The sequence below is a fragment of the Eretmochelys imbricata genome, chromosome 16 (assembly GCF_965152235.1).
Source record: "Eretmochelys imbricata isolate rEreImb1 chromosome 16, rEreImb1.hap1, whole genome shotgun sequence".
NCBI classification, from domain to species: Eukaryota; Metazoa; Chordata; order Testudines; family Cheloniidae; genus Eretmochelys; species Eretmochelys imbricata.
The window spans coordinates 15,195,232-15,222,673 of record NC_135587.1 but is presented as its reverse complement, the minus strand read 5'-3'; the positions used below and the strand labels follow the sequence as shown (position 1 = coordinate 15,222,673).

Genomic DNA, 27,442 nt, shown 5'->3' with positions numbered 1-27,442 from the left:
AATTATAAAGTAAACCACGGAACAGCTTATACGGGTTATTTCCTTAATGTAGCTCACACACTACTTCTGACTAGCGTTTATGGCACATGTAACTAAGGTTTGTTCTTGTATTGTAGCAGAAATCACTTTGCTGTATGTTGGATTGGATCTGCCTGTGCTGCATTTTGAGACATTGCCCCTGGTTTTTGTACTAGCATCTTTTTGCTGTCCTGTTTCTCTCGGGGTTAGTTCATTCTCCCTCCACTCTCCCGCCTACTCCCTTTGTTTTTCCAAGTTGTGATCCAAACCCACTGGAGTCGATCGAAAGCCTCCCACTGGCTTTAATGGAAGGTCCCTAGCACAGGTCTCTCTCTCTCCCTCCCCCCATTTACAAAAGGGGCCCAAGCTTACATTCCTCGCACACCCAGTGATTTGTGGGCATTAGAGGAGTGTAAGGGATGCAGGAGCAGGTCCAAGTTCTTCAGACATTGGGTCCTGATTCTCCATTCACACCACCGTAAAAGAGTGAAGAACCAGGCTCCCTGACTTTCCTGCATTCTGTAAGGCCCAGGGCTCAGCAAGGTTCTTAAGGACATGCCTAACTTTAAGCATATGAGAATTCCCACTGAAGTCAGTGGAACTACTTATGAACCTTGTGAACATAGGCCTAAAGCCCCATGTACATTTACTACAATGTATAAACAATAATCTTGCCAGTTTGGTGCAAGAGCCTTCTCCACTGCAGCACTTGCCCTCTAGATTTGCCTTCTTTTGACTCTCCATCTCATCAGTTCCCCATCTATTTTGTAATCTCAGCTGAAAGCATATGCTTCCTCGTTTGCTTACCCCTCTTCATTTCTCTCTCCCTCGGCTATACTTTTATTTTAACTTTTTAGCTGTATTATGACAGGTTTCAGAGTAACAGCCGTGTTAGTCTGTATTCGCAAAAAGAAAAGGAGTACTTGTGGCTCAAATAAATTGGTTAGTCTCTAAGGTGCCACAAGTACTCCTTTTCTTTTAGCTGTATTATGTAACTGTATAATACACTGTAGGATCTAGCTTGTATGAAAGATGTGATACAAAAATAATATCTAGACTATTTTTCATTGTGCTCATCCCTAGAGGGGCTGAGCATCCCACAAGAAACATGAATGAATTTATCCTCACAACACCCTGGTGTGGTAGGGAAGTATTTAATATCCTCATTTTGCACTTGGGGAAGTGAAGCACAATAAGATTAAAGCCAAAGGTTCTAATCCTGCAAACATTTATGCACGTGCTTAATTTTGCAGCTGTGAGGGCCCCATAAAAATCAAGGGCAGTGACCATGGTATTAAAGTTAAACACGGGTTAAATGTTTAGAGGATCTGGGCAGAAGTTTTCAAGAGGGTCCTCTGTTTTGGGGTGTCCAACTTAGGACCCCGGGGGCCTGATTTTCAGAAGTGCCACACCCCAAAATTCCAGTGACTGGGAGTAGCAGGAGAAATAATGAAAATCAGGCCCAATGGGTACCAAGCGAGGCACCCAAAAACGGAGGCACCCAAATCTAGAAGGAAGCCTCCTTTGAAAAGTTTGGCCCAAGGTCACATAGGAAGCATGTGTCAAAACAAAGAGTAGCACTCAGGTCTCTTCAGTCTCCGTCCTGAGCCTTAACCACAAATTCCATCCTTATTACTGGAGCAGGCCCACTGAAGTTAGGGAGGCTCTTGTTTTTATCTGAGATTGATCGTGCAAGGAGGTAGCTGCAAAGATAAAAACATGAGGCAACACAATTCAGAAACTACCAGGTACAACCTGAGGTGCATCGGCATCAGTGTTGCGAACATCTGCAAACAACAGCATTTGTATATGCGGTAACTGAATATTGCACACCAGTATGGAGCAGATGCAGCCACACGTAACTTAGAATCCTAGAATCCTAGAATATCAGGGTTGGAAGAGACCTCAGGAGGTCATCTAGTCCAACCCCCTGCTCAAAGCAGGATCAACAGCAACTAAATCATCCCAGCCAAGGCTTTGTCAAGCCGGGCCTTAAAAACCTCTAAGGATGGAGATTCCACCACCTCCCTAGGTAACCCACTCCAGTGCTTCACCACCCTCCTAGTGAAATAGTGTTTCCTAATATCCAACCTGGACCTCCCCCACTGCAACTTGAGACCGTTGCTCCTTGTTCTGTCATCTTCCACCACTGAGAACAGCCTAGCTCCGTCCTCTTTGGAACCCCCCTTCAGGTAGTTGAAGGCTGCTATCAAATCCCCCCTCACTCTTCTCTTCTGCAGACTAAATAACCCCACTTCCCTCAGCCTCTCCTCGTAAGTCATGTGCACCAGCCCCCTGATAATTTTCTTTGCCCTCTGCTGTTGACACCCAGCTGAATGCAGTGCTGCGGTGTATCACTGGAACCACTGAGTTGACTCCAACACCGTGGCTATCTGTTCTGTCTAACACCGCTCCCCCGCCGATATGTTGAACTGCTGCGACACTCCATGAAGCTCCGCGAATCCAGGAAAACAGTTGTCTTCCTATCCACCAAGACCTCAACAATGCCCCCCCCCCCCCGCAACGTCTTAAGTCCCGCAAGCCTTCCTGGGAACATTCGCTTCTTAGCCTCATGCAATCAGGCTACAATCAGACAGCGGCTTGGAAAGGAGATTGGGCTAAACAAGCCTTAAAAAATAAGCACCTTGTGCCGGATCCCACGCAGAAGGTTCCTGGATTCGACCTTCCACAGACATGTTGGTCAACTCTGAACCGAATCCCAACCGACCATGGTAGATGTGGAGATCTAATCCACAAATCAAGGACTTCCTGGCATGTAAGGGTGGCTCCCCACGGCAGACCTTCAAAGATATCATCACCTATTGCCCAATTTATAAATACGAAGGAGGCATCACTGCAATAAACTTTACATAATAAACCGTTTGGCTCCATCAGCTTCAGGCACAATTGTAGTCGCTGCTCTGCATCAACCATGTGAAAGAAGAAGACGCCGTTAATGAGGCTGCTTGCATGGGAAAGGACTGCTAGAGTGAGGAGCCCAGGATCAAGCCCTAAAAAGTGCTTTGTATTGTATCCACCACGGCCAAATCCAGATAAACAGAGGGCAGTCCAGCTTCCTCGACCCATCCCACTCATTGTGAAGAAGCAAGACCAAAAACTGGAGCTGGCTGAAATTTGGCATTTGAATTCCCGCCCTCCCCCCCCTGCTGAGAACTGGCTTGTTCATCAAGACGGACATGTCTACGGGAAACAGCTAGTTTCAACACCATGATTTTTGTTAAAAAAATAATAATGAAAAAAAAAAAAAACCCAGGGGAGAGAGAGGATTCCACAATCAAAAACCAAGAAAGCTGGGGGGGAGGGAGGGAGAGGAGTTCGGCCTAACTTTTTCATCTTTTCAACAAAACCCAAACAACTTTTGAAGAAAAGTTTTGATGAAAAATTTGTTTTCATGAAAACATTTTTCAGGAAAAAATACCCATCTGGGCAGCTTTAATGAAGGCTGCATTGTTGGAGTGGCTGTCAGCAGTTACCACTGTTGCTCCTTGTACAGGACCCCCCTTTCCTCAGCAGGGATTCTCCTCCTATTTAGAATCATAGAATCTCAGGGCCGGAAGGGACCTCAGGAGGTCATCTAGTCCAACCCCCTGCTCAAAGCAGGACCAATCCCCAATTTTTGCCCCAGAGCCCTAAATGGCCCCCTCAAGGATTGAGCTCACAGCCTTGGGTTTAGCAGGCCGATGCTCAAACCACTGAGGTATCCCCTGTGCCCTGTTTTTGCTACTTGTCTTTTACTTGGATTGTATAGACTGTTTTCAAGGGTATTATGTTTTAACTGTTTGTGCAGTGCATAAAATACTGTTAGCTGCAAATACTGTCAGTGGCAAGACCCTGAGATGGTCTTTTATCTGTAAAATATTTTTATTATTCTATTGGTATAATCATATTTTATAAATAAATGCAAATAAGAGGTTTCCCTTTATGGTCAGAGGCATGGATGAGATGATTTCCTAGGGCCTGAACCTTGAAACTGGAGCCATGCAGGAAGCCCCATTGAAGTCAGGAATGAGTGTTGCCTTAAAAGGGGGGGGAGGGACACTGAGTGCCTTAAAAGGGGGGAGACACTGGAGTAAATGTACACACCTGCTAAAGGCCCTAATTCTGCCATAAGCTCCATGCAGTCAACCCCCCTGTGCGCTTGATCCTGCTTTGATTGAAGTCCGTGGCAAAACTGCCACTGACTTCTACGGTGCAGGAGGATCAGGGCCGGATTCCCTCTGAAGTCAATGAGAAATCCGTGCAGGTGCAGGGCTCCGCGGGCGCAGCGAGGGTTGCAGGATCGGGGCCGAGGTGGTTGCAGGATCGTGTCCACAGCTGGCTTTCCCGAAGCCCAGCACCCCGTGGCGAAGAGACCTGGAGGAAGGTAATTCTTTGTAACTTCTCTGTGGATGCTAACATTTCACAAAGAACGTGGGAACTGAAGCGGGGTGGGAACATCCCTTGCCCTGCCCGGTGAACTCCCCAGTCTTCTCGGGCGCTCACATGTTCAATGTTGCCGAAGGTAGGATGTGAGCCATGTGCTTTCCCTGCCTGGCCAGGTGGGGGCCGGATCACACGCCCGGGAGAGGGATTTTCCAGCTCTGGTCTCTAGGACGCTGTTAGTAATTAATTATTCAGTATTTTTATTATTGCATCGCCCCCAATTCCACCTGCTGGAAGGAGGAGGGAGGGAGAATCCCAGAAACCACCCACCGTCTCAGGCCAGCCCCCTCTCCCCGCACATGGTGACTGCTCACCTGCCAAGGGAGGCAGCGCAGCCGCGGGGAAAGCAGCCTCCCCACCCCGAGACGGGCAGGACCAGGAGTGGGGGGGGGGTCCCCTTGGTGCACGTCCCCGCACCCGCTGTGCGCCCCCCACCCGTCCCCTCTCCGCCCCCCGCTGCAGCCCCGCACGCCCACCCCGGCCCGGGCTGCGGGCTGCCGCGGCGGCTCCTCTCTCGTGAGAACATTCCAGGCAGCAGCCCCAAGTCTGTTAGGTATTTGAATAGCACAAAGGAACCGCCTTCCCCTGATTGGCCAGCCCGGTCTCTCCTGGGCGGGAGGCGCCTGCCCGTCAGGCCGGGCCGGGCCCGGCGATAGGCTGCGGCAGCCCGGGGCGGGGCTGGGCAGGACATATAAATAGCGGGGGCTGGGGAGACGAGCGCTCATTGCTTTGCGCTCAAGGTGCGGGCGGGCGGCCGGCGAGGGGGGCGCAGGGCGCACCGGTGATGGTGGCTCCCCTCGGGGCGCTGGCGACCCCCTGAGACAGAGACAGACCCCGACTCCCCCCTCCCCACCAGCAGCCCCCAGCCCCTTCCCGGCTCGTGTGGATGCGGGCCGGGGTGTCTGGCTGCCAGCGCGGAGCGAGCAGATGCTGGGGGGCCGGAGGAGGATGGAGTGCGCCCTGGACGCCCAGAGCCTGATCAGCCTCTCCCTGCGCAAGATCCACAGCTCCCGCACCCAGCGCGGGGGCATCAAGCTCCACAAGAACCTGCTGGTTTCCTATGTGCTCCGCAACGCCCGGCAGCTCTACCTGAGCGAGCGCTACGCCGAGCTCTGCCGCCGCCAGCAGCACTACCAGGAGGGCGGCATCCTGCTCGGGGCGCCCCCGGGCTGCGCGCCCGCCGGGGGGATCCCGCCGGAGTTCAGCCCGCTCCAGCTGGCGGCCGAGCCCGAGGACCCGGAGCCGGGCATGCAGCAGCCGCGGAGCTGCGGGCTGGCCGGCGCGGCGGGGGCAGCCCTGGGGAGAGGCGGCGGCGAGCTGCTGGAGGTGCCCGTGTGCGCTGCGCTCCTGCCCGGGGCGCCCCAGGAGGACGAGCCGCTGGAGCTGCAGCCCAGCCCGCCCCAGCAGCCGCAGCCGGCGGCCCCTTCGGCGCTTCGCAGAGACTCTCCCCCTGGCTTCTACCGGGGCGGCGGCGGCAACAGCGGCGCTCCTCCGGGGCTGCTCTACCCGCTGCCGGCCAGCTGTGACTTCGGCAGCCCGGCGCCTCCGGGCTCGGCCGTGAGCGCAGCGAGCGGCGGCGCCGCGGCGCACTGTAGCAGCCGCACCACGGTGCTGGACCTGGACACCCATGTGGTGACCACGGTGGAGAACGGCTACCTGCACCAGGACTGCTGCTCGCAGTGCCCGTGCTGCTGCCAGGGCGCCGCGGGACTCGGCGCCCCGCCGCCTACCCCGGGCGCCAAGCGCAAGTACTACCCGGGGCAGGAGGACGAGGAGGACGGGGACCCGGGAGGGGTGGTGGTGGTGGGGGGCGGCGGCTCCCCCTTCTCCCCTTGCAGCAAGCGAGCCCGCTTCGAGGACTTCAGCCCCGAGCAGCCCCCGGACTCTTCCAACATCTCCAACTTGATCTCCATCTTCGGCTCCGGCTTCACGGGGCTGGTGAGCCGGCAGCAGGCGGACTGTGAGCAGCCCCTCAACGGGCAGCTGTGCGGCAAGCAGGCGCTGGCCAGCCTGGGAGCCTGGACTCGAGCCATCGTGGCGTTTTAGGGGCGGGGATGGACGCGGGGGGAGCGATCCAAGGGACACGGACTCCGGAGGGGCCCCTGAAACAAAGAGGGGCGGGCGGCTGGGGCGGGCGGGGGAGGGGGAAGCCGAGCTCATGTTTTATAAACTGTACAATAAAAATCGCAGATCGTGGGACTTTATTTTTGCAGAGATGAAAAGCACCTATTTAACTATCCGTGTGGCCGCTCGGGCTTTATTTTGTATTGAGTGCGGGGGCGGCTCCAACCCGGGAGCACGCCACGTGAGGCCAGGGCTGCTGGCCGCAGGAAGCCGTGTGTGCCGGGGAAGAGTTTGGAAAGCTGCACTTCGCTGCCCCGAGAGGAGCTGCCTTTGCTGGGGGGGTGAGAAGAGACGCCCAAGCTTGCAGGGGCCGTTGGACTAGCGGGGGTCGGGGGGGGGGATTCTGCCTGTAGGTCTCGGGGACTGTAAGCGGGGAGAAGGATCCCCCAGAAAAAGGGGGAGCAGAGTGTGATCGAGTGAGGGGTGTGTGTGTTTGTTTGTTGTGGCCTCGGCACTGACACCCTCACTAATTGTCCCAGGCCGGGGGAGACGGGCCCCTGGCGCATTTGCAAGGTTCATAGCTCGCGGGGCGGATTAAATCCTTCCGTCCCCCATTCAATCGACTTCATTTAGTTCCATTTTCTTCTCCCCTCCCAACACCCCCCCGCAGCAGCAGCAGCCTGGGTCAGACCCTCCAGCAGCGAGCAGCCTTCCTCTCGCTGGCTCTGGGGTTTTTCCCCTTTATTTCAACTTTCCCCTCTCGCCAGGAGACCTGTCTGCGGCGACCCTCTGCCTGCGGTGCGTGCCAGGGTCACGCAGCAGAGCCCCGTCGCTTCTCCGGGGGGAGAGAGAAGGGCGGGTTTGTCTTTTCCCCCTTCCACTCGTCCGGCTGCTCCATGGGACCTGGAGTCCCGCCGGCCACGACTTTGTAAGCGGACACGATGGGTTTGGGGACAACATGGCACACTACATTTCCCATCATGCATTGCTCTGCAGTCCTCTTCCCCCCCCCCCCCCCGGTCTGTGTTTGTGTACCTTCACCTAGGGCTATGCGACGGCCACAGGTAAACGTGTCCCCCCACTTCTAACGTCTCTTTCAATGTGGGGTGCGGGGGGGGGTTTGTTTTAAAGTTGGACTGTTCTGGTTTCAGCCTTCCAAAGCCTAAAACCAGCATTGCTTGGTCCTTGTGACCAGAGCTGTGGCCCCTTGACTCGCCCCACCACGTTGTTGTTGTTATTATTTTGGAATTTTGTTTAAAAAAAAAAAAAAACCTTTTGTTGTAAAAAGGTGGTTTGTTTTGTTCCTTTACAGCCCTATCATCCCAACCCTCACCCTACAAGCACTATGTGACTAGAGGCGCCTTGCCAAACGGTTTCTTTTTTCTTTTTCTTTGTATCCCTGTATTTTTGTGCAGATTGAATGGTATATCACCGGGTAAAACTGTTCAGATTTGTTTAAATTTATAATCTTAATAAAAAGTCCATTATAAAGTTTGTGGTGGTCTTTTTAAGTGGGCTTAACCCTCTTCGCTCTCCCGGGACTATTCTGGGAAGGTTTTGCACACTGTGGATGGAATCGCTGGAGCTCACAAGCTTGGCGATGTGAATCCTCCTACCGCAGGGCGTCCCGATTTGGGCTGGATCTATAGATCCCCCTAAGCTCTTTGGGGGAATCTGTAGATCCCACCCTACATTATTGGGGTGGGGGGAGATTAGCTCTAGCCTGAAGTCTTTTACTGGAAGGAGCTGACAAATCTTTAGCTTTCAGCTGAGTCGAGATGCCACTTATTCAAAGTTTCCCAGGTGGGCGATTCTCAGGTGACCCCTGGCATAGATTAACTGAGCTCAAGCATTTGCCTAAGAGGCCCTTGAACCACCCAGAGAACAGCACTTCTGCCTACACTAGGAGACCCTCAACTCAACAACAGGGAGGTAAAAACACTGCTTTTTTTTTTTTTTAATTGCCTAGGCTTATATTGTAACCAGGTCTTAACCGTTCATCTACTTCAAGACAATAGCGGGGTGGAGACAGGGATGTTCCAGCTACATAAATCCGATCTCCTCCAGGCAAGGGCCTGCTCCTTGCTTTAAACCAACTAAAAGCCAGCGTGCCTGGTTTGCACAAAACTACTAGCCCCAGAATACACAAATACCCTTAGCCCAGCAACGGGTCTCCGAGTCCACAAGCTGACCCATAAAAAAACCAGCCGTGGAGAGGGGTCTGAAAAATGGGGGCCCAAAGCTGATTCCTGTCTCAGCCCAGGCGGAGCGCGCTCAGCTAATTCCGTCCCCAGCCCTGCCTCATCCTCCCCGGTGTGAAGTTGGGGTTTGTTTGTTTTCTAAGTTGCAGTTTGTTATCACCACGCTGTGCCACTTGGTGGTGTGTTTTATTTATTTATTTCTTAAAAAACCAAATGAATGACGGTAATCAAGGCTCCCTGACCACCTACAGGCTGACCTGAGAAGAGGAGGATTTTGAAAGCCCGTACAAAAAGCGTGCAGGTTTCGAGCAAAATCCACCGCTGGTGCCGCTGCGAGTCCAGCTCTTTTACAACAGCGTCGCCACGATTTCTCTTGTGAGCCGATGGCTGCAACGATTCGCCCTAAAAAAAACCCCCCAAAGATCGCAACGAAGTCCTGTGCTTTCCTCTCCAGAGATATTGACCAGAGGGAAGGGAGGGGCTGAAAAAAAAATCGCATTGGAAAGGCACAAACAACAGGAGAGTCCGATTAGTCAAGCAAACGTTTAGTCGATTATATCGAGCTTAATCACAAGGTAGCAACGTGTGTGTGTGTACCCAATAACCCACATACAACATTTAAGTTAAAAATCGCCCTGTGTCAGCCTGGAATTACTAGGGGGGGCGCCTTTCACTGGGTGTTTTAACTGTTCTCCCCCCCACCAACTTTCTGGCTTTGCGGGCAGGAGTCTCCTGTTCTGCAGGGGAAGGGTTTCTTTCTTTTCTTTCTTTCTCTTCGAAGTCTCCGAAATCTTTTTTGTGTTATTATTATTATTATTATTGTGATTTTATTCCATTAAAAACCTACCCCGGCTCTCTGGCGAAGCCAGTTGTCAGAGCTCCCCCTAGCGCCAGTTTTTGAGCACTGCAGCCCTCCCGCTGCTTTGAGGGAATGGGAACAGACGCTCCGACCTGCCCCTCTGGCAGAGGCGAGCTTTGGGGAGCGGGCGCCCGGATCGCCGTGGGGCCCGAGGGCCGGGCCCCAGCGAGGATGGCCAAGGGGGCGGGGGAGCAGCAGCACCGTGAGCCTTTGTTAGAAGCGCAAAAACTGGCCCCCCTCCCCTTGCAGAGCTAAACAAACCGACCCAGCGCCCTTCCTTCCAGCTCCCAGCTTTCGCCCCCCTGCCCCGTTCACTTTGCGCCGCGGAGCGCCCGGCGGCTGGCGAGCGGAGAGCAGCGGGCTTCAGAGCAGAGCTCAGCCCTGGTGCCAGGGCTTGAACAGGCGCTTGCTGTGTCTCCCCGCCTCCCTCCCCCCTGCCTGCAACACCACAAACCGCTCCGGGGGAAAGCGAGAGAGAGATCAGCGTGGGACTGAAGTTCCTCGCTCAGCTTTAATGAGGATGGATGTGGGGCGAGGGGCGCCGCGCACCCGCCTCTCGATGGTGCCCCTTTAAAGGGCACACGGCCTTCTTTAGAAGTCGGCTCTTTGCTGGCAGCCTCGGGGCCCCCCCCACACATTTGGGGGGCGGTGAGAGACGCTGCTGGTCATGGGTGCACCTGGCTCCCATACCCCTGCCAGCCCATTGGCCAGCAGCAGCTCTAGGGTGGTTGGGAGAATCTTACAGGTCCTGGGTTTGGGCTGCCCAGGCCGCATCTGGCCTCCTGAAGCGTCTGCCTCCTATTTAATTACCACAGGGACCCAGCAGCACCCCTACTTAGTTGCCTCACTTGGTGCAACATCTCCTTCCTCCCAAGAGTGGCACCAGTGAGGTGCCACCAGAGAGGCTCTGGGCTGTTCCATCCTTGAAGAAGGTGAACGGGGGCAAAGGCTTTCCAAAAACCAAGACCCAGCCCTGGAGAGCCATCTACGATGATGGGCTTTCCATCTAGCACATAAGAACAGCTATAATGGCTCCACCTAGCCCAGTGTCCTGTCTTCCACCTGTGGCCAATGCTACATGCTTCAGAGGGAATGAATAGAACAGGCAATTATTGAGGGATCCATTCCTGTCATCCAGCATCTGGCCGTCAGAGGCTTAGGGACACCCAGAGCATGAGGTTGCGTCCCTGACCATCTTAGCTAATAGTCACTCCTGGCTAATAGTATCCTCCAGAACTACAAAAAGTACATCCCACCCCCTCTAACATGGATCCTGGAATGGTAGCTTGGCTCCACTTAAAACAAATGCATCTTCTTCCAATGGGAGGAAATCTGACACTTCTCTTTCCACTTAGGTTTTGTGTCTGGGCAAAGCATTGAGATCACAGGTGCTTTGGCCCATTGGGAAGGGTTCGGAGCTGGTACTTACACCTTTTTGGGCCATGCTTTGTGAAGTTGGGCTCTTGCTCAGGAGCAATTACTTGGCTAACTCATCCCATCTCTCCTGGGATCTCTGAGTCTCTCTGGGTCATCTCTCGGTGACTTCTCCCCCACGCACCTTGTGAGAGAGAGAGGCTTGTTGGCGATGTGTGTGAAATCCCAAGACAAACCTTTCTAAACCAAACATCTGCCTTCCCCTGGGGAAATGAGACAAGTCCTGCCCCCTCCAGGGTGGAAGCTGGGGTGGTGGGTGCCCACTTGGTACATCTCTACCATGTCCCGAGGCATACTTAATGTTCACAAGATGCTGGGGCATCCCCTGAGGGAGAGCACTATAGAAGTACTGTCCCCATTTACACTGGAGGGAAAATTTAGTTCAGCATCTGACCCCCTTAGCTCTTTGGAAGGTCTGGTCTTCAGTGATTTGCCCAAGGACTGTTGGAGGTACAGGGGGAATAGATCCCACGTCTCTTGAGCCTCTCGCAGAGCTGTGACGGAGGCAAGGGACTATTTCCACCTGGTATCGCTAGTGTGACGTTACTAATCCCACAGCTGCGGGGGGAGGAAGGAGGCCTATGTTGCAGCATCTTTCACCTATGGTTGCACTGCAGGCCATGAGGCTATTGAGATGGGCAGCCATTCATCACTCCTTTCGTATTTTCTTCTGATCTGCTGACCCCCACCCCCAAAAGAAACTGCAAGGGAACATTTTTGCTCTGGGACACAATTCTCTTGGGGCAAATGGTACCTCCCCTGGCTAGTGTGTCACAGGGCACAGAAGGTCCATGGGGGAGTGCAGTGTATGTCAGGGGAGGGGTAGCTGTGTTAAGGAAGCTGTGTGTGGAAGGAGACCATGGCGGGATTCAGATCTCAGGAGCTACGGAGGTGTAAACCCACCTGCCCATCCATCGGTTTTGGGGGTCACTGCTAATGCAGCTTTTCTTGCTCTCTGCCCATTAGTAATCAGAGACCAGGGGTCCCTAAGCAAATGGCATTACCCTTCTTCACTTTTGGCAAAACCCATGACTTAGTCAGTGTTCCCGGAGAGCTGGGAGCGAGTGGCTGGAGAATCTCTCCACTTTCCTATTTTCCCATAACCAAGGGAGGGAACTGACCCCATTTGTTAAAGAGACCAAATGCCACCTGCTGAAAAGATCTGTGCTGACGTGGTTTGACACAGCAGCCAACTGGTGTCCATGGGAATGCAGCAGAGCTGAGACCTGGAGCTTTTCAGACCTATTCCAGGGCACCCCCGGTGTCAGTCATCTCTGCGGGGGATGGCTTAGCAGCATCCACAGAAGTGGTGGCTCCCCAGAGTCAGTCAAATCACCCCAACCCTCTGTTCAGTTTGGTGGCAGAATTGTAACATGAAGCCCGCCACACATCACTGCCCAGCGGTGGTGCAAATGGTTTCTCTTGCTTTCTAATGGACCCTGCTCCAGCCTCCCCAGTTTGTGTGAGAGTTAGTCATCCTGGAAGGGTGGGAGCTGCCTCCTTGCCGTGTTGGAGTGTGACGAAGCAGGACTGTTCTTAATGTTTCCTCTGAATATTGTGGGGGTGCCTCAGTTTCCCCTGTGCAGTTCTGAAGTATCTAGGTGGTGGGATAAGGGTGTGTGATCATTGCAGAGCCCTAGAGGGCAGGTGTGTGCAGCGGTCTGGACACAGAGAATGGCCAACACCCTGTTTCCTGGCAACTGATGGCCTGGGCCCTTCCCCCCTGCAAGGGCTAAAGGGTTGGAGAACAAAGGAATCAGGTGACCTCCTGGCCCAGGAAAGGGACAAAGCCCAGAGGAGGAGGGGCTGGAGAGACTTTCAGTTTGGGGCTGGCTGGGGACATGGAGTGAAGTGCCAGACGTGGTTGTCTGGCTCACTGCCCCCCAAAATGGACCCAGCTGAGGGGTCCTGTTCTCTGAACCTACAAGCTCTGTTTTAGACCATGTTCCTGTCATCTAATAAACCTTCTGTTTTACTGGCTGGCTGAGAGTCATGTCTGACTGCAGAGTTGGGGGGCAGGAACCTCTGGCCCCCTCAGGACCCCGCCTGGGTGGACTGGCTGTGGGAAGCGCACGGAGGGGCAGAGGATGCTGTATGCTCCGAGGTCAGACCCAGGAAGGTGGAAGCTGTGAGAGCTGTGTGTCCTGCAGACAGGCTGCTCCCAGAGAGGAGACTTCCCCAGAGTCCTGACTGGCTTCATAAGGAGCAGTTCCAGAGCATCGCCCGGGGACTCCGTGACATGGAGGAAAATAATATTTTCACCCTTCTCCAGTCCCTTCCATCAGGGAATTGCCAAACTCTGTAGGCACCCTCATTAATCCAGCCTCACAACAGCCTTGCTGCTTGAGGCAGGAGGGGATTATCCCCCCCACTTCCAGATTACAGAGGGGGAAACTGAGGCACAAAGCTGTTATGGGATGTGGCAGAACCAGGAATCAAAGTCAGATCTGGGTCCCAATCCTCCACTTTAATGACGGGACCCCCTCGTTCCCCGAACATGCACCAAACCCTCAAAGTGACTGACCTGCAGCCATGACTCCTTCACTGAAAGGTTCCCATGAACTAGTTGGCCTAATTCTGCCTATTGCAGCCCCTCCCCCAATCAAGCCACCTTCCAGCAAACTCTGGTGCATCAAACAGTCCTTTCGTTTTTACTCTCTGGTGCTGCCACGGTCCCTTTGGGACAGGGATAGTCAGTCCCACAGGCTGCATCAGAAGCTTGTTTTAACCAGCCCCCTCCCACACGCACATGCACGCACACACCCCAGCATTTCCCTCCTCGAGGCCCTCTATAAACAGGCTGCCTGATCAACCGGTTCCTCTGCCTTCCAGGGCTGCAACTGCAAGAGGAAGGAGCGGCTGGTGGAGGCTTCACCTCCTGGGGAACCCTGTGGCCCTGTGCTCCAGTAGCCAGATACCTTCCCCCAGCCTTACCCACCCCCACAACCTGTAGTCAGCTCCCTCCCTCCTCATTCCTATGGGCAAATCAAGCCTTGCCACATTTCCCAGGATAAAAGTTTCTTTGCCTTCTCCTATGGACTGAAACAGACAAGAGGCTGCAATTGACAACATTGACAAAGATGTGTCCCCCCACAAGAAAAAGTAATTGACTCCTTGGTTGGGTAAGAACCCCACCCACAAAGGGAAATACGTAGCTCTCCCAGCTCAGGCGGGACTGTTGAGTTCCTGACTTATTTGGAGGTGAATTCATTTATTTATATATTTGAAACACCACTACAGGACATTTCTCTTCTTAAGAAGGCAGCAGACGCAGCAGCAACCTCATCACACAGCCTCTCTCCTGAAAGCGGAGCCTAGAAACTGGAGCCTCATCTGCATATTCATAAGTACCTGATAAATTAATCATGATGTCAGTAGCATTCTGGCTGGAAGGGAGGTGACAGTGTAAGGTTGCTCCCCTACACACACACACACACACAGAGTCTTTCTCTCTTCCCCAGAAAATTTTTGTCCCTTCATTGTAAGCCCAGAACCCACAGCCTCTCCCAGACTACAGGCTAGGAGAGCTGTGCCCACCTTGACAAGACAGGGCATAACTTGCCTCCCCTCCTCGACAGCCTTCCCTCCTGGCCTCTGATCCCTTAGAGATACTTGTAAAAGAGGCTGGAACAGATGGGCTGGAGTGAGGGGAAGGACACAGGGTCTGGCTGATCTCATCTGTTACCAGAGGAAGCCTGCACATCTCCTAAACCCTTTCGGGGGGGATGGGAAATTTGCCATTCACACACCCCCCCCTCTATTGTTATAGGGGACATCCCTCATCTCAGTACCAAATCTGCTCCCATCCCATACTGATCTGGTGGTTTCTCTTGCTGCCATGACTGAAAGCTTTCCAGCCTCAGAGACCTGGTGTCACTGAGCAGAGGTTAGAGACATTGCTATTTATCCTGAAGTAATCATTCCTTCCATCCCTTCTTGCTATTATTTCTCTCTCATTCCTAGGCTTTGTTCCACTTTTGGTCCTTGACCAGTGGAGATCAGGAACCATGCCTTTCATTCTTGGCTGTCTGTGCAGTAAAGTAAAAGGATCTGTTCATGAGCAGCACCAACGTGCCCACATCACTGGAGAGTGGAGAGGGAAGGAAAATGCAACCAAAAGAGAGGACCACACACATCCAGGTGGCCTCAAGGCCACTACTGCTGTGACCTAATGATCTGGCCTGGTGCTCTCCAGGACTGGGGCTGAGACCTTAGTAGGAAGGGAACTTGATTAGTAAGGTTTGCAGCAGAACCAGAGAACTCAGAGGGAATTCTGAGAAGAGATGAGGAAAGAGCAAGAAGCCCAGTTTTCCATGCAGCAAAAGTAGCCATAGAGCCTCTGAGCCAGGCCAGACTGATGGCTATGGACGAACAAAAGTGAAGAGAAAAGGCCTGCTCTTCACTGTGCATAAACATCTCTCCCTCCCTGGAGCTTCTACTGTCTGTCCTTGGGAAAAAGAAAGAAGTAAACAAATCCTAGACCCTAACCTGCTATTGTAAAATAGCAGCAAGCAAATCATTTCCACTCAGAATGCTCCCAGGGTTAGATCAAATGCAGAGGTCTCTCTTGGGCCTCTTTAGTGTCTCTTATCAGAATCCCGCATTTTCTGGTAGGAGTCACCTTGCTCTGTCAGGGAGCAGAGATGGAGATTCTTCCTTAACAAAGGAGGGAGAGCGCTTGCTTACACGCTGGCCCCTTTAAGAAGGGGCAGGTGTGCCTGCTTGGAAAGCAGTCATTTTAAGAAGCTGCTTGTGGCCAGAGGCCAGTGCCTTCCAAGTGTGGGTCTCTACATCTTTGTTGTACTCTGCCACACTTTCAAAAGCTACCGGTTGGAAATAAATGCTCTGAGTCTGGCCCCCGTGCCATAGGTTGGTAGCAGGCCCCTTTCAGAGGATGCAGGTGTTGTGCCTCCTCCTATGAAGCTAAATCCATCCTAGAATTTATTCTTAGATGAGTTCTGGTGGCACTCGGAGGCCCCAGGTAAGATCAGGACCCCATTGAACAGGCACGCACAGTGAGCCAGTTCTGAGGAGCTTACAGTCTACCTAGCTAAAACACAGAGGGTGTGTTACTATCCCCATTTTACAGATCAGGAGTCTAAGGCCCAGCGAGCCCAAAGTCACACAAACAGTCTGCAGCAGAGGTGGAAGTTGAACCTAAGTCTCTTGAGTCTAACAGTGCCTTAGCCACAAGACCAACCTTCCCCATCCTGGCAGTGACTCTGAGAAGGTTGGGGACGATATAAAGAGTGGAGCACCGCTGGTCACTGTTAGCACTGAAATACAACAGACAAAGCTCAAGGAAATGTTTGACTTTTCTCCCCGTTTAAGATTCTTTGTTCTACAGACAATAACCAAGGTGGTTGAAGGTGCTAGCTCTGCTAACCAGATACCAGGGGCTTTATGTATGCCCCACTTCCTCCTCCTGGTTTTCCAATGTTCGCCAAAATCAATAGGGTTCTGTGCATTCATAGAACAGTCCCTGAACTGTTGGAATTGATTGGATGTGGTGTCCAAAAGTCATTGCATTCCAGATACTGAGAAATGCCACTGAGTTGAACGTACGGCCTTGCAAGCTTGGCCAGGGGTTTGCATTGCTCCAGTAACGGGCCAGGACCCCAGTGTGCTAGTCGCTGGGCAAGCACAGAAGAAGAGCAGCACCCGTGCACAGTGGATTAAGATACAGTCAGATAAGAGCTCTCCACTCATTTGCAGCAGCATGTTACTCGTGCTTAGTTTGCACAGACGTAAGTGACCGTAGAAAGTGCAGGATAGCCGAGAAGCATGCCCAGAGCTGTCTGTTCAGCACCTTCACCAGCATTCAGTTCCTTTAGGGTCTGATCCAGGGCCTATTCTAATCAACGGGAATCTTTCCATTGACTCCAGGAGGGACTGGATCAGGCCCCTTATTAAAAAGCTGGAAGCCAAGAAATGAGTTTTCCGACCAAAGGTGGCAGAAGTGGCCACTCAACACCTGGTTAAGCTGTAGGTCAGACAAGGAGGAAGTCACACATGTATCTGGGATCAGGCCAGTAAAAGCACTTTTCTATCTCAAGCTCCCCAGAATCGGCCCTTCCTTAAACCCAAGTCTCCATAGACTCCCTAGGTCCAAGTTCCAGATTCTTCCCCTTTCTCTTTTCTGTCTGCTAAGGTCTCCCCAGTTTGTGTGAGAGTTAGCAGAAATATATTTTGGGATGTGCCTATGTTAGCAGATGTTTGAATTACTCCCATGCAGAGAGAACAGTAGGATAGCTGTGAGGGACAAAGCAATATGGTCGAGAGGCCATTCATGTTAGCAGTGTGTTTAATATGTTATGTTTGTGTAGTGGTGCATAATTAGCATCCGAGCAGTAATTATTCACATTGACCTGTCTGTATTCTGCTAGTATTTTTGATGATTAATGCTCTTCTTTGATTTAATCCTATCCCTTGATTTAAAGGTTTATTTGGTCTGTCTTGAAAGTTAAAGGGAAGCTGCAGAGTTATAGAAAATATTTTCTAACCACTGCATCTAATCACAAAGGAATGAACTATTCAGCAAAATTACAATTAAAAATGTCTTGCATGTAAGAAATTAATATTTAGCCACAAAACAACTGTCTTGACAATACAATGACACCATTTGGGACACAGGAAGAAATCCTCAGCTTATGAAACATGAGAATAGCAAGAAACTGTCAATGTTTTTTAAAGGTAAGTTAATAAGAACTCTTTGTACTTGGCATCTAGGGATCTGAGAGTAGTATGTAGACATGAATGATGCATATCTCAGACACCCCTGGGAAGTAGCTAACTATCCCTATCCCCACTTTACAAATGGGGGAAACTGAGGCACAGAGCAGAGCAGAGACTTGCCCAAGGTCACACAGTAAGTCATTGGCAGAGCCAGGAATAGAAAGTACAGTCCCAAGTCTGTGCTTTAATCACTAGTTTATGCTGTCTCTTATTTGCCTAGAAGGACACCCGTATTTGCACAGCAAAGGATAAGTCGGGGTCCCCAAAGGAAGGTTTGTGAACCCCAAAGGGGTCTGCCTTTGTACTCCCTTGGTTCTGGTAGGTTGCCTGTATTCCTACCTGCTATTAATCATTAAACCACAGCTAATGCAACATAACCAGATAAATACAAATCAGTCACAGAACTCACCTTGCAATTACTTCAGAAGCCGCCTGTCTTTCTCCTGCTTCCGGGTGCACTTCCTGTGTCCCCAACAGGCACTCTCCCCCCAGCCTTCCTGTGTCCCCGACAGACACTCTCCCCCCAGCCATCGTGTGCCTCCAGCAGACTAGCCTGGCTACTGGGAAGCATCAGTGCAATGGCAGCTCTCAGGGAGAGGCGCCATCACCCACAGCTCTGGAGATGTTGGATTGTGCCAGGTTGGAGATAAGGGCACATCGTTCAGGATGACAGGCCCTTAGGGCTGCTCTACACTAGAAAATTGGATCAACCCAGCTACATTGCTCAGGAGTGTAAAAAATCCACAGCCCCGAGCAGCATAGTTCAGCTGACCTAAGTCCCCCTGTAGACAGCATTAGGTCAATAGAAGAATTCTTCTGTCAACCTAGCTGCCACCTCTGGGGGAAGTGGATTACCTCCACTGACAAGAGAATGCTTTCTGTCCGCATAGGTAGTGTCTACACTGAAGCATACAGCGGTACAGCTTCAGCATGGGAACTGTAGCATTTCCAGTGTAGACAAAGCCCTCACAGCGTGAATATTAATTCAGCTACTTATGGTCACATCTTAGTTTTTCTTGACCCTACACACTGGTCAGTAGTCAAAACAAAGTAGATGCATTGGACGTGGTCATGGTCTATGATTACCTATGTGGGGAGAAGAGATCTGAGGCCAGAGGGCTCTCTTTTAGCAAAGTTAAAAAGAAGATCCCATGACTGGAAGTCAGCAAAGTTCAGACTAGAAATAAGTTGCAAATTCTTACTTGTGAGGGGTGGTGAACCATTGGGACACTGCCAAAGGAAACTGAGAATTCTCCATTGCTTGGAGTCTTTAAGTCAAGGCTAGATATCTTAGAGACATTATCTCATTCAGCCACGAGTTAGTGGGCTCAACACACAATGAGCCTCTCTGACCTGTATTATGCAAGAAGTCAGACTAGATGATCACCATGATACCACCTAGCCTTAAGATCTATGGATGTACAACCATGTGTTTGAGAATGGGGATAAGATTTCAGGGCAATTGGCCACCCCAAAAATATTTTGTTTTAATATATCCCCACCACACTGCAATCTGGTGCATTTCACAGGTTAAAAAGCATGGCTTTTCAGGGGTATTGGGACAGGCTAGCAGCACCCAGAGAGGAAGCTGAACTTCCCCAGAAGCAGGCAAGCCCCCTAAAGAAGGATCCCCACTATTACTGTAGCAGTTTTGTTTCCACCTCACTCTGTGGAGCCTTTGGATAAACTCTTTACCCTTCCAAGGCCCATTCTACCTAAGCAGCTCATTTCACACCCCTGCATTTTAAGCCTCACACCAGTCCCATTGAGCAGGTAAAGAGCCCAATCCCTATCCTGAAACCTGCCTCTATAGCAGCTGCCTTTATCCTGGCTTATATTCCTACTGGGACATTGATTGGCCCAGCCCTGGCTTATTACTCCACCCTCTACAGCTGTGTGAGGGCCAGGCAGAGAGTTAACCCCCTGCTTGCTGGAAACCAGATAAAGCCTGCACAAGGGAGAGTGGGGGGAGATTTTCTTTTGGTGAGAAGTCATCCCACGCCCCACACACCCTATGACTATTCTCCTCCTACCAAGTTGCCAGTACAGAAACCTTCCCTCCAGCAAAGGGCTGGCCATGGCTCCCAACAGAAATCCTCTGCAAGAGGGACACATGAGCAACTGCTACAAGATGCTTCCTTCCAGCACAGCAGCCCAAGACCCACCATGAAATCCTGACCCCACTGAAGTCAGTGGCAAAGCTCCTATTGAATTCAATGGAGCCAGGATTTCACCCCTAGTCTCTGGTCCTTGCCTGGCCATGGCACTGTGCTGTCATTGCCCCACCAGACTAGCCCTTGTACAGGATCAATACATGCAGTAGAAGAGGTAAAGGTGAGGAAGGATAGCCTGGAGGGTGGAGTGCTACCCTAGCCTGAGATTCAGATGTCCTGGGTTCAAGTCCCTGCTCTCTTATAGACCTCCTGACTGACCTCCAGCAAATCACTTAGCTGTTCTGTGTATCAGCTCCCCAGCTGTAAAATGGGGTGATAATACTTCCCTCCCTCATGGGGGCCTTGGACAGGAAATAGGGGATACAAGCGCTGCCCCTTGACATGTCATGGAATGATGTCCCTACAACCCAGCTGGTTGTGGGCCCCATATGTGGACTGTAGCTGAAAGAGAATCCCAGCAATATAAGGAGTGGGTGGGAAGAGTACTTTCTCTTATCACAGAGCCATACCAAACTGTGCAGACACACAGCACATGGGCAGTGATTGTGCAGTACCCCTGCTCCAAGCCTTGTCATATCAGGATGATGGCTGTATAGGGAACAGAGAGCTACTTTGAAGTTGATCCAATCAGCTTTTAATTATCTATAACCAGGGTAAAGACAAAGTCACATCCCCTAAGGGTTGGGTTAGAATTGTAATGGATCTCCTGCTGGATCATGTACATGCATACTCCTCCAGTGCTGGCTTAGAAGCAGCTTTGTGTCCCCACGAGCATTAGGACTGAGGGAAACTGTCAGTGGGTTGATGAACATTTTCACAATTTCATTTGGGGATTTTTTATTAAACCATCCGCAAATGTAGCTTCATTTTCTCCCCCTCTCTCCAAAATGTGGCTTTTGCATTGAAACATGGGACTATTTACCTGTGTTTTTATAATGTGAGCATTGATGCTGACCTCAACAGCATTTTGAAGTGTTGAAAGTTTTGCTTTAAACCAGGACCATTTGCTCAAAAAATCACCTCCTTTTGAGGGGAAAAAAGTCATGACATTTTGCATGTTTTTATTTCCTTTTTGCAAGATCAAGTGCACTCACATGCTTTTCATGTTTTGTCCCAACTCCCTCACAGAGCTCTGGTGAGTGAATGCCCAGTATGCTTCCCTTACACACATCTCTTTCTCTCTGCTGTTGACTATTAACTCCAATGTGTTTGTCACCACATCATCTTATTATTAATTATTTGTATTGCAGGAGTAGCTAGGAGCCCCCCATCATGGCCCAGGATCCCATTGTGCTAGGTGCTGTACAAACACAGAGCAAAAAGATAGTCTCTGTCCCAAGTCTTAGTTGTCGGAGGGATTGAACCAGGATCTTCAGAACAAAGAGCGGCGACCTTCACTGCTTGAGCGAGAGAAATAAGCTCCTAATGAGGAACTGTGATAGGTTCCTGACAACTATGGATCAGGCCTCGGGGGGACATGGTGCACACACACTGAACAGGGAGTTACAGTACTTCGCCCTAGGGTTACCAGATAGCAACTGTGAAAAAATGGGACAGGGGATGGGGGGAATAGGTGCCTGTATAAGAAAAAGTCCCCAAAAATGGGACTGTCCCTTTAAAAAAGGGACATCCGGTCACCCTACTTCACCTCTTTGCTGTAGTTGAGTGTACTAATCTGAATCTGCTCTTTACCTTTATCATGTATCCTTTTAGAGCAATGTTTCCCGAGCTGTGATCCAGGCCTCATTGAGGGGACCTGTAGTGGTTGTCAGGGACAAGTTGGTCTGACCTAGTGGTTACAGCAGGGATCGGCAACATTGGCCCACAGCCCACCAGGGTAAGTCCCCTGGTGGGCCAGGCTGGTTTGTTTACCTGCCGCGTCTGCAGGTTTGGCCGATTGCAGCTCCCACTGGCTGCGGTTCGCTGCTCCAGGCCAATGGGGGCTGCGGAAAGCAGCGGTCAGCACATCCCTCGGCCCACGTCACTTCCCGCAGCCCTCAGTGTCCTGGAGCGGTGAACCGTGGCCAGGAGGAGCTGTGATGGGCCAAACCTGTGGACGCGGCAGGTAAACAAACCGGCCTGGCTTACCCTGGTGGACTGTGGGCTAAAGGTTGCCAATCCCTGGGTTAGAGTAAGAGGCTGTCCCAATGATTAGCACTGCTGCCCAGCCCAGTGGGTAGAGCCAGAGGCCAACTTAGCTGGTGGAGCCAGGAGATAAGCCAAGGTTCAGAGCCAGCAGCAGGAACCAGACAGGAACAAGCCTGGAGCTGAGCTTAAATGCAGACCTATTGGCTCCTTGCAGCCATTAAGGTGGGCGGGCCAATCAGGAGATTCTGCCACAGCCCAGGTGGTCTCTTTAACCAGGCTGAGGACTGAGTGGGTTAGCACCAGGCTCAGCTGTGGGAACTCTAGCCCATAGTTCCTGACAGTGATAATTGGGGCCTAGTAGGCTTACCCCAGTTGTGAGCCTAACTGTGAGAAAGTTGATGGAAATTTATGAAATTACGAATTAATATACCAGAACTCAGCCTCCTCCAGGGGCAACTCGAGCCACGTTGGGAAAATGTATTTATTTGTTTTGAAATGAATGTTGTTTTGTTTATTTAGGGTTTGAAAAACAGACACTGGTCTCAAAGATTAATTGACATCCATAGAGCCTTAATGGATAGAGAGGAGAAAGATGCTCAGTACCTCATAAGGAGGCCAAATCCAACTTTCACTGAAGTCAATGGAAAATCTCTCCAGTGGGCGTTGGCTCAGGCCCTTGCTGAGACCAGACTAGGAGGAACCTAACAGAACAGAGAAATGCAAGGTGATCCTGCTCCTATTGAAGGCCTTTGCCTCATCAGCTGAGTCCTAAGTATTTGTTTGGGCTCTGAGGATGAAGGCAATGCTTATAGCAAAGTTCTGGGAACCCTATCATGGGGAACAATCATCGGATCAGAGCTTAGACGATGGGAAAGGCCTGTCAGATCATCAAGTCTCTCCCCCTTGCAAGGGCAGGGTAGAGGCACCTGGCAGAAGATATCTCATATGCCAATGAAATATTCCTCCAATACCTGAGCTTGGATAAATGTTACCCAGAGTAGGACACCCTTCCAGTCCCGACAATGGGATCTCCTTCTCCCCCTGGAGAGGACCATGCAGGTGTATTCTCTGTTATGCTGTAATGTAATGATCGTGAATCTTCAGTTTATTACAAATTGGAAGACAAGAAAGTGATAAAAAGGGCCACAAGCCAGAAAGTTAATAGTGTAGCCAATGATTTCAGTTTATTATCCATTTATTGTGTGATGTTATGATTAATCAATATGTTATATATATTCATTGTATGTTAATTAGAGTTAATTTGTAGGATTATAAAAGTATGAGATTGATCAGTATTTAGAGGAACCAAGTATTAGACATGAGTAAGACAAGCTGAAATGGAAGAACCTGTGGGCTGAGGCCTGCAAGACTTTAGCTTTGCTATTTAAGGCCTTGGAGACAAGAAATGATGACATAAGTAACCGGAAAATAACCTGATGTCCTAAGATTATGGGAAAAGAGGTACCAAGTAGTAATACTGTGAAAAATTACCCAGAAGATCATAGGTGCTGGAACTAGGGGAGCGGGGGGTGCTGTAGCCCCCATCTTGAAGTGGTTTCCGTTATATGCAGGGTTTACAGTTTGGTTCAATGGTTCTCAGCACCCCCACTGTCAAAATTGTTCCAGCACCGCTGCAGAAGATTAATATTAGATCATAAAAATACTGTAAAGGTGCATCTGTCTCCGACATGTGTCTTAACCATAGAATACAGGGTGTGCGTCGATGCTAATGAGAATAAAGGGAACTTACACAGCCTGTAGAATATTGGGGTCCCTTAAGTTTCCAGGGGACACAGACCAGTAAGAGAAAAGAGGGTTGACACTTTTATGGACATGCACAGAATGTAGCTATAAACAGAACCACATTATAAAAAGGGGATGCCCCAAACGGGAAAATTGAGCTCCCTATGGGAGACTCCAGCAGGAACCATCCCTCTACCGATGATCAAGCCATGAGAGACCTATCAGACCTTAACACTGCTAAGGATGTGAGTATAACTATATTTGTAACTTGTGCACAGGTCTGTATAACATTTCTGTATGCCTGGGTAATCAGAACTTTAATTGTAACTTTAATAAAACTTGTAAAATAGTCTAGCCCAGTGGTTCCCAAACTTGTTCTGCCGCTTGTGCAGGGAAAGCCCCTGGCAGGCCGGGCCTGTTTGTTTACCTGCCGCATTCGCAGGTTTGGCTGATCAAGGCTCCCAGTGGCCACGGTTCACTGCTCCAGGCCAATGGGAGCTGCTGGAAGCAGCCTCCAGTACATCCCTCGGCCCGCGCCGCTTCCAGCAGCTCCCATTGGCCTGGAGCAGTGAACCGCGGCCACTGGGAGCTGCGATCATCCGAACCTGCGGATGCGGCAGGTAAACAAACCGGGTCTGCCCACCAGGGGCTTTCCCAGCACAAGCGGTGGAACAAGTTTGGGAACCACTGGTCTAGACCTTGTACTTGTGACTGTCTGTGTGGTCACTACCCTGGGTCTTTATGTGTTCCTAAAGACTCTACCTCTAAAGCAAGTAGCAGAGGTGACTTTGACTCTGTTAAGCTTGGAACTGTAGCCACCAGAGCCAAATCCACGGTGGTGTAATACCACATTACAAAATTCACTTTACATAAAATAAAAGGCTACAATAGCCATGGCTAATGCTCTCTCATACGCCATTAGAGCACCTCCTGCTCAATGACAATATAAATTAAGGGCAGAAATTCAGCTGTGGTCAGATTAACTCAGCCTAACATTGTTTAAGGAGCCTGTACATGGAAATTCTGTTTATATCTGGCACCTCAACCATCTGATGATGTATGCAGCACCTCTGGTTTATACGGTGTCTCTGCTGATACTTGAAAATCCCTGGATTTTGGGATGCTCGCTTTCAAACAACAAACAATTTGGTGTCTCTCAGCATTCTCCCTCCCCTGGCCACACACCACGGTCGCTGTGTAAACTATGGAGCCACCATACCAGCTGGGATTGGGTTAGAATCTCTCAGAGAGATGGTTTTAAAGTGACTTGGTTTTGACAATCTCTGATATTTTTACTGATACCATCAAACATTGGTGAGTGGATTGTCCTGGAGCTGGTTAAAAGTGGAACCTTCCATCCTGCATGGCCCAAATATGCAACAAAGGCCAAAAACGAAGAATGACAAAAACAGGATTTGAAATGCGACAGGGTTAATATACATTTTTCTCTAACTCCAATTTGGAGTCTTGTCATGGTTGATGTCATTAGACTGCGGCACACAGTGAAAGGGTACCAGGTTGGCTTCAGTTGGGGTTAAATTTGAGTTTACAATAGGTGATGGAACTTGTGAGCAGGTACAGTTCAGCAGAGCAAGTGGCAAGAGACCCAAACTTGCAGGAGTATATGCTCACACCACCGTTCTGGGTTTCCTGCAATGTGTCTTAAGTATTTACGTAGCCCCATTTCATGTATTTATCCTCACAAACCCCCTGTGAGGTAGAGAAGTGTGATTATCCCCATGTTACAGATGAGGCACTGAGGGTACATCTACACTGTGGCTGGGAGGGAACCTCCCAACCCGGGCAGACAGATGGGAGCTAGACGGGCTCACAGCTGTGGGGACGCTGCTGCACCAGCGAAGGCCACAACCCTGCTCCCTGGGTCCAAGCGCAGGCAGTGAAGCCTGAGCCTCTGCCAGTGCCACAATGTCCACCCAGCTATTTTTAGCACGCTAGCATGAACCCCATCACAGCACGTCTGTCTACCTAGCCTGGGAGGCTCCCTCCCAGCTGCAGTGTAGACGTACTCAGAGAGACCAAGTGACTTGGTCAAGGTCACACTGAAAGGCCTTGGGAGAGCAGGGTCTTGAACCTGGGTCTTCTGAGTCCCAGGCACCCTAGTCACTAGACAATGCTTCCTCCCCGATGCTGGTAAATTGTTGGGCCTGTCCCCAGGAAATCATCTTTCCTCCTCTCCTGCCCCAAACAGTAAAAATTAATAGGGGATTGGGGTTTTTTTTTAAAGGTTTATTTTCCTGCATTGACATGAAAGTGCAATAGTTGACAGTTTGCTCCCAAACTCTTATTCAGCATAGATGTCCTGATCATTATAAAAGTCAGTGCTTCCGAGGTTTCTCCCTAATCCTTTTTGCTTTGCTATTAGTATACATTAACGTTTTATTGGAACTACAGGCGGAAACAGCCCGTCTTGCAGCTCCAGTGGGTTTGGGGATTTCCAGCATCCTGCAAGACAGATCTGTTCAGAGGAAATTAAAATGTGGATGGATCAGCAAGATACAGTCAAATCCTCGACTGTAATTTGGAAAGGAATAAACTCTGGTGCTCGAGGTTCATACTGCAACCTGTGTAACAGAGCTGATGACCTGTGTTACAGCCTTTCAGGAAGTTTAGTTCTAGCCCACCAGGGAGTGTTTTTTCAAAGAAGCTATGTACTACATGAACGGATCTTTTTAAAAAAAAAAGTATTAAAATATACACTGTCAGAATGCACTTGAAATAAAAGGAGGGATCTCAGCAGAATGTTCCTTTTAGTGTCTTATACCCGGTCAGTGTCAATCTGAGGAATATATTCCAATGTCTTAAACCTTGCTGGATTTTTTCTATAAGCAGCACACTAGAGAATTCTGTGCCATTACAGGATACATTGACTCTTAGGAATGTAAAATGTGTCTGTTTTCAGTAGCTGTATTTAACACTCTTCCTGTAGTAGTATTCCCATTGAGGGGAATATTACTGGTATGGGCTACTGTCAGAGACAGGATACTGGGCAAGATGGTCTGACCCAGAATGGCACCTCTTATGTTCATAAGCTCGCTGAGAGCTAGGTTTTTACTTTTGTCCTCATTGTGATTGCAGGATCAGGACCTTAATACATCTACACTGCAATAAATGATCTACAGCTAGCCCAGGTCAGATGACTCCAGCTCACAGGGCTTGGGCTGTGGGGCTAAAAATTGCAGTGTAGACATTCAGACTCAGGCTGGAGCCCAGGCTCTGAAACCCCGGGAGGGGGGAGAATTACACTGCAATTCTTAGAACCTGCAGCCTGAGCCCTGCAAGCCCAAGTCCATTGACCTGGGCTCAGAGACTTGGTGCCATGGGTTATTTATTGTAGTGTAGACGCATTAAGGCCCTGGTCCTGTAGCCACTTATGCACATTCTTTACTTTAACCATGTGACTAGTCCCATTGATATGCGTTTGCAGGATTGGGGCCTAAATTTGTAACCTTATCACTTCCCAACTTTTCGAAGGAGGTGGCTGCTATGAGTAGCACCAAGTGGGGCTCTTTCAGGGATCATTTGCATATTAAAATACAGAGCTTACCTTTTGTCCTAATTGGATACCTTGAATTTTGGAGTGAGCGCTGTTTTTCCTAGGTATCCTAGCAAGATGCCAACTAATCAAGGGCCTTTTCTAGTCCCTCTGCTTATAGGCCCAGATT

The 27,442-nt window shown here is 50.5% G+C and overlaps 1 protein-coding gene across 1 annotated transcript; it reads left to right on the top strand.

Annotated features, from left to right (window-relative positions):
* The first annotated feature begins 5,218 nt into the window (after positions 1 to 5,218).
* IER5L (immediate early response 5 like) lies at positions 5,219 to 6,516 on the top strand. Its single transcript, XM_077836002.1, has one exon. It carries the CDS (start codon positions 5,389 to 5,391, stop codon positions 6,505 to 6,507), a length of 1,119 nt encoding a protein of 372 aa, XP_077692128.1. The 5' UTR covers positions 5,219 to 5,388; the 3' UTR covers positions 6,508 to 6,516.
* Positions 6,517 to 27,442: the final 20,926 nt, after the last annotated feature.